Source organism: Arachis ipaensis, chromosome B6 (assembly GCF_059453495.1).
Source record: "Arachis ipaensis isolate K30076 ecotype BB chromosome B6, ASM5945349v1, whole genome shotgun sequence".
NCBI classification, from domain to species: Eukaryota; Viridiplantae; Streptophyta; class Magnoliopsida; order Fabales; family Fabaceae; genus Arachis; species Arachis ipaensis.
The window spans coordinates 28,107,935-28,122,253 of NC_142441.1; the positions used below are offsets into that span (position 1 = coordinate 28,107,935).

The following is a 14,319-nucleotide window of genomic DNA, read 5'->3' on the forward strand; positions in this document are numbered from 1 at the left end:
TCTTAATATGCTTACTATTTACCACTTCCAATAAACTTTTATTATCTCCACACCGCTAATGTAAGTCTTTATAAAAAAATGATTATTGCTTCAAAATTTAATCATTATATGAAATGAAAGCAGTATAGACACACGCCAAACATGTAATCAATGAGCAATATAAAGCAGTCCAATGGTATGAGAGCAATATCCATGTGTGCTGCAGAACCATGCTCTCACAGGAAAATAAATTGGTTCAGTAATTTTTCATATTAAGCTTCAATTATAATTACCATTGATAAACAAAATGGCAACAAATAAATCCATATAATTACAACAAAAGAATACTATAAGTACAACAACCAAAATTATGTGATTATGCAGACAATAATCAAGGAAGTTTGTAACTATATATTAACAACATTCTTTCTCAACAAACCATAATACTCCTCAATCCTCATTCTTAACTAAAGAAACATCCAATTAATTAATTAGTTAATTAATAATCAATATTAAAAGACAAGTGACGAATTCCTAATCTCTTACCTTCTTACCAATTGAGACCAAGCATCAATGACACATGCTAAAACAATAAAGCAATCAAAAGATCTTTACCCCACATCTATATACTGAAAAAACAAGCACCGACTAAGATATGAGCCAACAAATTCTACTTCTACCAACAAATTCTGTCCATTAATCATTTTTAACAACTCAACTATAATTTTTCAATCCAAAACAGCAAACAATATTGAAAAAGAAAGAATTTATAGACTGAAATTAACTTAGCTTGTATATATGTGTAGTATTTAACTTAAGAAACTAAACATGGCATACTTGAATATATAAAATCGTTCAACAAACTTTAGGAATTGTGCCAATTAAATAAATAAACTTTGCGTATTGAATTTGGATTACAATAGAATATTAATTTTCAGTCACTTCACTTAATTAAAATTTCATGCACGAAACCTACTTCATGTGTAATTGTGTACTAACGATTTACATCAACGAAATTAAAAAAAAATTACTCAGTGATATGTTCAGCATCAAATTCAATTTATAGCAATAAATTCTGCTCATTGATCTTTTTTAACAACAAACTCAACTATAACTTTTCAATCCAAATAATTATTAATTCATGTACATGAAGAATAGGAGCCATATCTTCATTAGTTACATCAGTAATCCATAAATTGAAGGCAATAATTTCAACAAAATCAATAATAAAATAGCTAAATGATAAAAAATCAATAACTCTTGTCTTATTGTCAAAATTGGACCACCAAACACTACAAGAAAACAAGCTTTTTGCTACGCTTTTAAAGCGTGGCGAAAAGTCTAAAAAAGCGTAGCGATAGCTTTTCGCCACGCTTTTTGAGCTACCGGCACGCTTTTGAAAGGGTCACAACTGCAAGGGTGCCGGTTGCTCTATCGCTACGCTTTTGGTGACCTATCGCCACACTTTTTCTTTTGCCACGTTTTTAAAGATCGCCACGCTTTAAAAGCATGGCCATATGTGGCAAATATGGCTACGCTTTTAAAACGTGCCAATAGCATACCATATGGCTACGCTTTTAAAGCGTGCCAATAGCTGTGAGATACAGCTACGCTTTTAAAGCGTGGCTGTTAATGCTACTGTACATTATGGCTACGCTTTTAAAGCGTGCCAATAGCTGTGAGATACAGCTACGCTTTTAAAGCGTGGCTGTTAATGCTACTGTATATTATGACTACGCTTTTAAAGTGTGCCAATAGAGGTTTATATGGCTACGCTCAGAGAGAGAGAGAGAGAGAGAGAGAGAGAGAGAGAGAGAGAGAGAGAGAGCCCAAACTTGTCGGTTTTCATTAGAATAAGCTTGCTTTTGAATGAAACATGACTAGACAAAGCTCTATTCATACAAGAAATCAAAGCTATGGAGAATCACGATAAAACTATGGGACATAGTCCCAGCCTTAAAATTATCCAGCAACAAATGACAAAACTTCTTCTCATTGCGTCTTAGCTGTATCCCTTCATTTTACAGGTACAACACTATATCAATACTTAATGAAGAAACATATTTGCATTAGACACTAAAACAGTTAATGAGAATATCCGCACAAGCAATTTCTTCTGCAGAGCAAATAACATGAAGTGCATCTTCTAGACAGCAGTTTTCAGGTGTCCTCATTATCTGTTTCATAGTATCAAATCTCAAATAATACTGTCATTAGCCTCCTAGGATCTGCAGTAGAAAAGGAAATATCAGCAACCAGTTTGGATTCTAATTTCTGTAAATATAGCATGATAATAAATTATACTTGAAGATAACATACCTAATGGGCTCAAAAGGAAACCATCTTCATCAATCTCTACCATTTGGTGCTGAGATAACTCGTTAACTTTCTTAACACAAATATCTAATATAACATAGCTTCAATAATTATTTGCATACCAAATACTTTGGTTTTCAGCTTTACTGGCCTCATTTCTTCCCCAAATCTGTGATTATTCAAAAGAAAATAGTATTTTCTCTGGGTATTGGCTTTCAACATTATACAACACACTATCTTATGGATGTGATGGTAAAACCTACCTTTTAATCCCTTCCTCAAGAACCTTAATCCACTCAGCTGCAACAGTATGTATATTGTGTTAAAACAAATACTTTTAGGTTTACATATTATATTCGTAAATCTTGTGATGAAATCAATTAAAACAAAAATTACCTAGATCCTCAATATTTGGTATTGTGGCTGACACAGCAACCAAACGCACCTGAGCAAGAGGATTTAGTTTCATTTTTGGATTGCAAGAAACGATCTTTATTCTACTAACAATCGCTTCCAATGCTGCTCCACGTGGATCATTCAACAGATGGACTTCATCAATAAGTAGAAGTGCGATGTCACTGAAAAAGCTTAAGCCACCACCTTCTATACTATAGCGTGACACTGCATCAAATTTCTATTCATACAAAAGGAAGTCAACTTTACCACTTGATAGCTGATATCTAGTGAACTATAAATATTCAGTTACCCTACTGCTTGTGCGTGTGTGAATGTAACTCTGCAACGATCCCAACTAAAGTTAAACAATACCAAGGAAAAGACAATGAAATGACATTATTTTTGAAAAGCCAACGAGGGAATCCTACCTTATGACACAAGAGTTAACTTCCCAGTTCAGTTTTTTATCTCGTTCTTTTGGTTGTGGGGACAATATTAAAATCTAAATAGATGGCCATATAAATTTTTTTACAAAATCAGTATATTAAAATTAAATAAACTCTAATAATAATAATAATAATAATATATACCAGATTATTGGCACAAACACCACCATCAATGAGGTTGAATTCATGCACATTTCCTTTTGGATCTTTATTGGTGAACTGGAGAGCAGGGAGACAGGTTGGTGCAGCTGATGTGCCAGTGGCATATGTCTGATAATTTTGCATCCAAGCAAGGCGATTTCTTAATCTGCATCAATAATAATTATCAGATCTTGTTATGGGAAGAGTACTAAAATTAATTTGTTTCAATTAACTGTAGTACACCAGAATTTTATGCCTCTAATTGCATCAAAACTCAAGGTTTAAACATCAAAGAAAGCATAATTTTCTTTTATTTCACTATTATAAATATAATCATCATGCATGTACATAATAATGAGCTTCCAAATAATTATTATGAATACACTAAGAGCAAGAATATTGTAGCACATGGAGCATTTTTTATTCAAATCTTGAATGTTGGAGTTTGATCAGATTCAGAGCGAGGGTAAAGTGTCTGATATAACTTCCTATCAATGAAATTCCTGTACGGATCCTCCTACCTTTTCTTGAGCAAGTAACCCATATTGTTCTCAACTACTGACTTAATTTGAAGGTATAGTTTGTTGGCAGCTTCTCTGTCTTTAAGCATGTTCTCGATCCCTTTTGTGCTTATTGGCTTCCCAAATAGATAGTAGAATCTTCCAGGCAATTTTGGAAGAATCAATGGTGGAGCTATATCTCTGCTTGCTACCTCACCACTTATCTCATCTCTGAAAATTGTTTGATTGTTATTAACAACTCCACAACTTTGACATATTAACTATATTAAATATACATATTCAATCATGTGATATTTACAAAACAATCAAGCAGCCTGAATTTTAAGATGAAAAGCAATTACTTGAACTTTACCAAGCCTCGCTGCAATTCTCTGACATACTCTATGAAATAAGGGATCTTCGCTAAGTCATTGAAGTCAAGAAGTATCTGTAAAATCAAGATGTGAGCACAATTAATTCATCATGTTCTAGGTTTGCAAGTAAAAAGAAAGGATATATAGCTGATATTTTCTTATGAAAAACAAATAGTTAAAAAAGAGCTGAAGATAGTGAAGTTCTCCTCAAATTGCACTGGCTAACTAGGCTGATTCTCAAATTACTGTAATTTATTTTGTGTTGATCACATTCTTAAAGTGTTTATAAATGTTGTTTTAGTGATTATGAAAGCCAAAAATCCCTCCAAGGCTTAAGTAGTATTGAGTATAGCAACATTAATCAAAAAATAAATACTAAAAAAAGGGAGTAAAGAAATCATTATAGAAAAAAGAAGAAACCTACATCAGCTATATCATCTTCGCCCACAGTACCAAATGGCACGATTGTAGTGCCAAATCGCGCCGCCATACGCACAAACTCTGGATGATCCGGCCAAATTACCTTGTACTCTTCCCCCTAAACAACAAATGGGAACACAATCAGAGCTGCCCTCAAATTTTGACAAGCATGTTTTGATGTCACAAAAGTACAGAAATATTTAACTACTGTATGCACATCAACTCATGGATTCTTTGAGAGTACAATTTTGGAAACTTGATGCACCTTATAATGCAGAGCCTCGCGTTGACCACCAGGATATAGAAGAATATGTGAATTATTCTTAAGTAATTTGAAAAGACCAGAATTAACTCAAGAACAGAACAGAAAAACAAATAGAAGCAGTGAGAAATCAGAGAACAAAAAATCAAGAACCAACCTGAGTTAGAGGCTCCATTCTTGATGATGCAGACAGAGAGTGGCAGAGTGCAGGGAGGAGTGGAGGAAGACGTGGTGGCTGCCAGAAAGTGAGAGGCGCTGGATGACGACGGCTGGACGGGCCTCGACGATGGAGGGCGAAGGGGCTTGACGCGATGGCGCAGGGGATGAAGACGCTGCTACCTGCTGGCTTGAGGGGTTAGGGTTTGCAGCGACGGAAGGGAGCGGCGGCGGAGGGAGCATCGACGGCGGGTTTGCGACGGCAAGTGAGCGGAGGGAGTCACCGCAGAATGAGGGTTAGGGGTGCCGGAAGAGGGATTGCCGGCGGAGGCATTGCGAGCGCAGCGACGTTCTGCACGGAGTGTCGTCCGAGTGTCGTCGGAGTGTCGTCGTCGCGGTGAGGGCGAGGCACAATGAAGAAGGGTTAGGTTTACGGCGAGGCATAATGGAGTGGCGTCGTCGCGTTGGGGCTTTTGAAGGGTTAGGTCTTTTTTTGAAGGAAGAATGAGGCTTTTTAATTTGAACTTATAACTCAGAAGGGTGTACGAGCTTAAATTTTTTTTGGGGCACCTTTTGGCCACGCTTTTGAAGCGTGCCAAAAGGCTTGTAGGAAATGGCTACGCTTTATAAACGCTACAATAATAAATAATAAAACCATGTTGCTACGCTTTAAAAGCATGCCGGTTTCTCTCTACGACTACGCTTTTTAAGCGTAGCAAAAAAAAACGTGGCCAAATCTCGCATCAATTGCCACTTTCATAAAAGCGTGGCTATTGACCCTTTTCGCTACGCTTTTGAAGCGTAGCAAAAAAAATGTGGCCAAATCTCTATTCAATCGCCACCCTCATAAAAGCGTGGCCATAGACCACTTTTGGCCACGCTTTTAAAGCGTAGCAAAAAAAAGCGTGGCCATAAGCCTTTTTTCTTGTAGTGAAATTTTTCTATTCTCATAACTTAAATCTAAAATCACTGTTAAGTGACTAAAGTATTCATTACAAGGTTGGCAATGTCAGTGAGGTGAGTCAAGGAAGAAATGGCGGTACGAAGTTCTTCCAGAGAGACCCTTTCCTTGAAGACGCAGCAACGAGGAGCTCGAGAAATGACATGTATGAACGGCGGTGCGGGAAGTGCCTCCTTCTCCTCACGGAACACTACTTTTCCTCTCTGGCCATTGCGTTCCTCTCTCCTCCACCAAGTTTGACGGCAATGGCGTACCCCGCAGTAGCCCCAACAGCAACGACGACAAGGTGTAGCGGCGCAAGCAGCACCCCCATCTCCATCGCGTGCTTCCTTCTCCCCCTGTCCTTCTTTCTCTTCCCGATCTCTCTTTTTCTCCTCTGGTGCGTGACAGCAGCGGTGCTCCTCACAGCTCCATGGATGGCGACGGTGGCTGGGCAGCTTCTCCCTCCTCCGTTGTTCTCTTCTCTCTCGGCATGGGTAAGTGCTTCGCGGGTGAGGGGAAAAGTTGTGCGTGTGTTGTGTGAGGGGGTGAGGGAGAGGGAGAGGGAGAGGGGTGATGGTTGAAGGGCGGTAAGGAGAGTTAGGATTAGGGTTTGTGGCTTTTAATTTGGGAATAAGGATTTGAGTAATTTTAATAAACATCAGGGAATAGAGTAGTTATTAAAAATCAAATTCTATCTCAATAAAATTACTTTAAAAATATCATTTTATTTAATTAATTTGTCAATCGATTTCTTAAACAAGTATTCTAATTTAAAAGTTGAGATAATTAAATAATTTTTTTATTTATAAAATTAACGAAAACTTTTAATTATTTAATTTAAATTATATATAAAGCTCTTTTTTATTTCTAATTACTAAAACTTTAAATTTTAATTAAGCAAAATATAAATCATTAATTTCAATTAAACAAAAATATCTAATTGTAATTGAAAATTATATAAATCCAAATTAGTTTAAAGTTCAAAGTCTTATAACTTTGATTTATTTACTTTTTAGTAAAGACAACTTTTTGAGCAATGAGGACGCGACGGGGCAGAGAAGCTTGTGATTCGTGAGTGTACAAAGGGGTTAGCCGACTGGTTGGATAGTGGAAAGACGACTGGACCATAGGGACGACAACAGTGAGAAGAATGGCAGCGACGACGAAGGCTAGGATTAGTGCAACAAACGCGGCGGTGGTAGAGGCTAGGGCTTCTGTTTTTCTTTGGGGACTGGGGAGAAGGAAGGAGAAGGGAGAAAGGAGGCTCTAGGGCTTGGGAGGAGGGGGGCACACGCTTGATTTTTGAATGTTCTCTAAGCGATACGGCATTGTTTCATTTGAACCGGCCGGGTCTCAGTTTGGTTTGACCAATCAGTTCCCAGTCGGTTTAGCATTTTGCATCCAGTTTTTGAATAAATGATTTTACCTAAAAAACCAAACCATAAAAGCTATCGGTTCACGGTTGGATCAGTCTGACCGGCCGATTTGGTCTGATTTTTAGAACCATGCTGGCGACTGATGAGTAAAAGAGATGGGCTGGTGACAGACAACGCTTCGACTACCACGAGGAAGAAGCTGGTGACTTGCGAATGATGAGAGGGGCTGGAGCACGACCAGAGATGGCGCCGTGCGTGATAGGGAGGAGGGCGTTGATGAGCGGATATTTTATACGCTTTTTGGCATCATTTTCATATAGTTTTTAGCATGTTTGTTTAAGTTTTATTATATTTGCATAAGTTTTAGTGTTAAATTCACATTTTTAGATTTTACTATGAGTTTGTGTGTTTTTGTGCAATTTCAGGTATTTTCTGGCTGAAATTAAGGAGCTGGAGCAAAAGTCTGATTTAGAGGCAGAGAAAGCACTGCAAATGCTGTCTGGATCTGACCCCCTTGTACTCGAAAGAACGTTTCTGGAGCTACAGAAGTCCAAATGGTGCATTCTTAACGGATCTAGAAATCTGACTTCCAGAGCTTTCCAGCAATATATAATAGTTCATACTTTCCTTCAGAATTGAAGGCCCAAAACTGGCTTCCAACGCTAGTTTCCTGCCTCAGTCCAGGCATCTAGCGCCCAAAGGAAGAGACCAGTATCCAAACACCCAAAGAGGACCCCCTAGCCAGTGTTCAATGCCCTAGAGGCCTCATAGCACATGGATCTCATCAAAGCTCAACCCAAACACTCACTAAGTGGGCCCCAGAAGTGGATTTTAGCACTAAAAATACTGTTTTACCCTTCTTATGTAATCCTTAGTCATTAGTTTAGTATCTAAGGGATATTTTACATAATCTTAGGGGACTTTATGCCATATTTTTGTTTATCATTGTGTTTTCTATCAGTATGAGTTTCTAAACCTCCTAGGTTGAGGAAAGGAGCCCTGTTGAGTTTTATGGATTAATAAAAGTATTACTGTTTCTCTCCAATTTGTGTCTGATTTAATTCTAAGATGTATCTTCGTTCTTCAACTTCATGAATGGGATGACCCATGACAATCATCTTCATTCTTCATACTAAGACTGCGTGCCTGACAACCACCCGTGTTCTTCTTAGGTTCATGTGAATACGTAACTGGAAAGCATCGAACCGCCAGCTTGATTATACATCTCTTAGACGACTAATCCATGACTTCATTGGGGACTTCTCGAGACACCAGTTCAGTTGAGGTATGGGGAGATTAGGGTCTCTGTGGTAGAGGCTAGAACCCAAAGGTGCAGCATCCTCTGATCCGGAAAATTCGACCTTATCTGTGGCGTTTTGAGTAGGATCATTAAGGAGAATGGACTGCAGGAGCTTCACCCTCAATCAGAATGGATCTGCACTAACCCTGGGGTTCAGATATGTAGGAGATTGGCGACCGCGACCGTACGGTGTTGATCACATACAGCTTGTCATAGAAGAAATCATTCACAATTGAAGAAGACAGTAAGACCAGAGTTAATCCAGAAGGACAAAGCATCTCCAAGCCTTAACCATCTTCTTATCATTATAAATAGGTCAACCTAGTTTAGATTTCCTTATTTTCTTTTATGCAATTAATCAAACCACCTACCTTTCTATCCACTTGACTAAGATCTACAAGATAACCATAGCTTGCTTCAAACCACAATCCTCGTGGGATTAACCCTGACTCGCTCAGGTATTACTTGGACGGCCCAGTACACTTGCTGGTACAGTTGTACGAAGTGTGGGGATTCACGCACCAAGTTTTTGGCGCCGTTGCCGGGGAATTGTTCGAGTTTGGACAACTGACGGATTATCTTGTTCCTTAGATTAGGTATTGTCTTTAATTTTGTTAGAGTTTTTTATTTTATTTTTCTTTTTTTCGAAAAATCAAAAACTTTTTCAAATATTTTTTTTCTTTTCTTTGTTTAATCTTTATTTTTGGTTTGAGTATTTTATTTTTGTTCGTGTTGAATTTTTGAATTTCTTTGAGTCTTTTTCTAAAAATTTTCAAAAATAGTGTCTTTTGTTTGAATCTAGTGTCAATTCTTAAGTTTGTTGTCCCTTGTTTGGCTTTATTGGTTTGAATTTTTCGAATAATGTTCTTGGTGTTTATCTTGAGCTTCAAGTTATTCTTGTGTTTTCTTTTTGTTTGGGTCTTTGATGAGCGGATAATTTATACGCTTTTTGGCATTATTTTTAGGTAGTTTTTAGTATGATTTATTTAGTTTTTACTATGTTTTTATTAGTTTTTATGAAAAATTCACATTTCTGGACTTTACTATGAGTTTGTGTGTTTTTTTGTGATTTCAGGTATTTTCTGGCTAAAATTGAGGGACCTGAGCAAAAATCTGATTCAGAGGCTGAAAAAGGACTGCAGATGCTGTTGTATTCTGACCTCACTACACTCGAAATGGATTTTCTGGAGCTACAAAAACCCAATTGGCACGCTCTCAATTGCGTTGGAAAGTAGACATCCAGGACTTTCCAACAATATATAATAGTCCATACTTTGCCCGAGTTTTGATGACACAAACTGGCGTTCAAACGCCAACTTCCTGTCCTATTCTGAAGTTAAACGCCAGAAACAGGTTACAAACCAGAGTTAAACACCACAAATAGGCTGCAACCTGGCGTTTAACTCCAAGAGAAGCCTCTACACGTGTAAAGCTCAATGCTCAGCCCAAGCACACACCAAGTGGGCCCCGGAAGTGGATTTCTGCACTATCTGCACTTAGTTACTTATTTTCTGTAACCCTAGCTACTAGTTTAGTATAAAAACTACTTTTAGAGACTTACTATGTACCTCATGAAATTTTTCATATCTGAATTTTGTATCCTCTATGGAATGAATCTCTAAACTCCATGATTGGGGGTGAGGAGCTCTGCTGTGTCTCGATGGATTAATGCAATTACTTCTGTTTTCTATTCAATCACGCTTGTTTCTATTCTAAGATACTCGCTCGTATTTTACCATGATGAATGTGATGATCCGTGACACTCATCACTATTCTTAACCTATGAATGCGTGCCTGACAGCCACTTCCGTTCTACCTTAGATTAAGTATGTATCTCCTTGATTCCTGGTTCACGTGTTTGATTGCATCTCCTGACAACAGAGCATTCGAATCCGTGAGATCAGAGTCTTCGTGGTGTAGACTAGAATTATTGGCGACCATTCCTGAGATCCGGAGTGTCTAAACGTTGTTTGTGGTATTCTGAGTAGGATCTGGGATGGGATGACTGTGACGAGCTTCAAACTCACAAGTGCTGGGCGTAGTGATTGACGCAAAAGGATCAATGGATCCTATTCCAACATGAGTGAGAACCGACAGATGATTAGTCGTGCGGTGACAGCGCATTTGGACCATTTTTACTGAGAGGACGGATTGTAGCCATTGACAACGGTGATCCACCAACATACACCTTGCCATGGAAAGAGCCTTGCGTGCATGAAGAAGAAGACAGTAGGAAAGCAGAGATTCAGAAGACAGAGCATCTCCAAAGCCTCAACTTTTTCTCCATTACTGCATAACAAGTATTTATTTTTTATTATTTACTCTTCATAAACGCAATCATTTTTATTACTAATTTCCTGACTAAGAGTTACAAAATAACCATAGCTTGCTTCAAGCCGACAATCTCCATGGGATTGACCCTTACTCACGTAAGGTATTACTTGGACGACCCAGTGTACTTGTTGGTTAGTGGTACGAGTTGTGAAAAGTGTGATTTACAATTTCGTGCACCAAGTTTTTGGCGCCGTTGCCGGAGATTGTTCGAGTTGGGACAACTGACGGTTTACTTTGTTGCTTAGATTAGGAAAAATTTATCTTTTTAGTTTAGAGTCACTAAAATTGCGTCTTCTATTATTGTTTTTTGTTGAAACTTTTTTTTTAAAAATCCTTATTTTCCTTTTCAAAATTTTTCAAAAATTTTTATAAACTAATAATTGAGTTTTTCTGTTTGAGTTTAGTTTCATATTTTAAGTTTGGTGTCCTTTGTGTTTCTGTTTTCTTAAAAATTTTTCAAAATTTGTTCTTAGCGTTCATCATGATATTCAAAGTTTTCCTGTTTATTTCCTTTGTTTTGATCTAAAAATTTAAGTTTGGTGTCATTTTTACTGTTTTTCTCTTTCTTCATTAAATTCAAAAATATCTTTTCTCTTTATTTTAATTAATTTTCAAATTTTCCTTTAAAAATTCAGATTTTTTTAAAAACTTTTTATTCTATCTTATCTTAGTTTTGAAATTTCAAAATTCAAAATATTTTTCAAAAATCATATCCAAAGTTTTTCAAATCTTCTTAATTAAGTAATTATTTTTGTTTTCAAATTTATTTTTCTCTTAGTTTTCGAAATTTATATTTTAATTTCTAATTATTCTATTTTATCTTATTATTTTTATTTATTTTTAATTATTCGGTTTGTTTCTACTTAAATAAAATAAAAACAAAAATATATTTTATTTGCAATTCATATCAATTCCGTTTTATCCATCATGGACCTAAATGGAAATGAACAGTCCAGAAGGACTCTGGGGTTGTATGCTAACCCCATTACTGCTGCATATGGGAGCAGCATCTGTATACCTCCCATCAAAGTAAGCAGTTTTGAGCTAAATCCTCAGCTCATTGTCATAGTGCAGCAAAATTGCCAGTATTTCGGTCTTCCACAAGAAGAACCTACTGAGTTTCTGGCACAGTTCTTGCAATTTGCCGACACAGTACGTGACAAGGAAGTAGATCAGGATGTCTACAGATTATTACTGTTTCCATTTGCTGTAAAAGATCAAGCTAAGAGGTGGTTAAATAACCAACCTACAGCAAGTCAGCAAGCATAAGAACATGAAAACAGTTATCAGACAAATTCCTGAATCAATATTTCCCTCCAAAAAGGATGACACAGCTAAGGCTGGACATCCAAGGCTTTAAACAAGAGGATGATGAATCCCTTTATAACGCTTGGGAGAGGTACATAGGGATGCTAAGGAAATGCCCCTCTGAAATATTTTCAGAGTGGGTGCAGTTAGACATCTTCTACTACGGGCTTACAGAAAAAGCTCAGGTATCTCTAGACCACTCAGCTGGTGGATCTATACACATGAGAAAGACTATTGAAGAGGCTCAAGAGCTTATCAATATAGTTTCTAGAAATCAGCATTTGTACATAAGTAATGAGTCCTCCATGAAAGAAGAAGCTAAGGCAGTATCAACTGACTTTAGTCCTCAGAAACAAGTTGCTGAACTCAATCAGCAACTATCTTCTATAACAGGGCAGTTAGCAGAATTTAAGGAGATGCTACAAGAAACCAAAAATGATAACAAGGATATGGAATCACAATTGAATCAGACAAAATAGCAGTTATCAAAACAGATAATAGAGGAGTGTCAAGCAGTTCAATTAAAAAGTGGAAAAACATTAAATACCTCAACTCAAAGCAGCAGAAAGCCAAGAAAAGAACAACTGACAGAGGATGAGCAACCTGCTACCCAAAATCCCTCTGAGAACAGTAAGAGCCCAGAGAGGAATAAGTCTGGCGTTCAAACGCCAGAAAAGGGTGAAAAACTGGCGTTAAACACCCAATCCATGTCCAGTTCTGGCGTTCAAACGCCAGTGAGGGATCAGACACCTGCAAGTGCTGATAATAACTCCCTCAAGAAGGCTTCTCAACCTGCCTCTGTATGAAATAAACCTGCAGCAACTAAGGTTGAAGAATATAAAGCTAAAATGCCTTATCCTCAGAAACTCCACCAAGCAGAATAGGATAAATAATTTGCCCACTTTGCAGACTATCTCAGGACTCTTGAAATAAAGATTTCGTTTGCAGAGGCACTTGTGCAAATACCCTCTTATGCTAAGTTCATGAAAGAGATCTTAAGTCATAAGAAGGATTGGAGAGAAACAGAAAAAGTTTTTCTCACTGAAGAATGCAGTGCAGTCATTCTAACAAGCTTACCAGAAAAGCTTAAGGATCTCGAAAGCTTTATGATACCATGCACATTAGAGGGTACTTGTACCAAGACAGCTTTATGTGACCTTGGGGCAAGTATCAATCTAATCCCTGCATCCACTATCAGAAAGCTTGGCTTGACTGAAGAGGTCAAACCAACCCGGATATGTCTTCAACTTGCTGATGGCTCCATTAAATATCCATCAGGCATAATTGATGACATGATTGTCAATGTTGGGCCATTTGCCTTTCCCACTGACTTTATAGTGCTGGAAATAGAGGAGCACAAGAGTGCAACTCTCATTCTAGGAAGACCTTTCCTAGCAACTGGACGAACCCTCATTGATGTCCAAAAAGGGGAAGTGACCTTGAGACTCAATGAGGATGAGTTCAGGCTGAATGCTGTTGAGGCAATGAAGCATCCAAACACATCAAAAGACTGCATGAGTGTTGATATTATTGACTCCCTGGTAGAGGAGATCAACATGGCTGAGAGTCTCGAATCAGAGCTAGAAGACATCTTTAAAGATGTTCAGCCTGATCTGGAGGAATCAGAGGAAATAAAAGAGCCTCTGAAAATTCCTCAGGAAGAGGAGAAACCTCCTAAACCCGAGCTCAAACCACTACCACCATCCCTAAAATATGCATTTCTGGGAGAATGTGACACTTTTCCGGTGATCATAAGCTCTACTTTAAATCCACAGGAAGAGAAAGCACTACTTCAAGTGCTAAGGACACACAAGACAACTCTTGGGTGGTCCATAAGTGATCTTAAGGGCATCAGCCTAGCAAGATGGATGCACAAGATCCTATTGGAGGACAATGCTAAGCCAGTGGTTCAACCACAGAGGCGGCTAAATCCAGCCATGAAGGAGGTGGTGCAGAAATAGGTCACCACGTTACTGGAGGCTGGGATTATTTATCCTATTTCTGATAACCCCTGGGTGAGCCTTGTCCAAGTTGGCCCCAAGAAGGGAGGCATGACAGTGGTTCATAA

General features: G+C 37.9%; 1 protein-coding gene across 2 annotated transcripts; it reads right to left on the reverse strand.

Moving 5' to 3' along the window:
* Positions 1-2,382: 2,382 nt before the first annotated feature.
* Positions 2,383-5,009, reverse strand: LOC110263939 (ATP-dependent DNA helicase homolog MER3-like). Of its 2 annotated transcripts, XM_088489542.1 has the most exons (7): positions 4,992-5,009; positions 4,577-4,690; positions 4,141-4,226; positions 3,800-4,009; positions 3,282-3,444; positions 2,741-2,929; positions 2,383-2,595 (listed from the first exon to the last, which is right to left on the reverse strand). In XM_088489542.1, exons 1-7 carry the CDS (start codon positions 5,007-5,009, stop codon positions 2,383-2,385), a joined length of 993 nt encoding a protein of 330 aa, XP_088345668.1. The 2 variants fall into 2 exon arrangements, 1 of the variants encoding a protein (XP_088345668.1); XR_015885735.1 differs by lacking the exons at positions 2,383-2,595; positions 2,741-2,929; positions 3,282-3,444; ... (1 more) ...; positions 4,141-4,226; positions 4,992-5,009 and adding an exon at positions 4,838-4,891 and having other exon boundaries at positions 4,630-4,690.
* Positions 5,010-14,319: the final 9,310 nt, after the last annotated feature.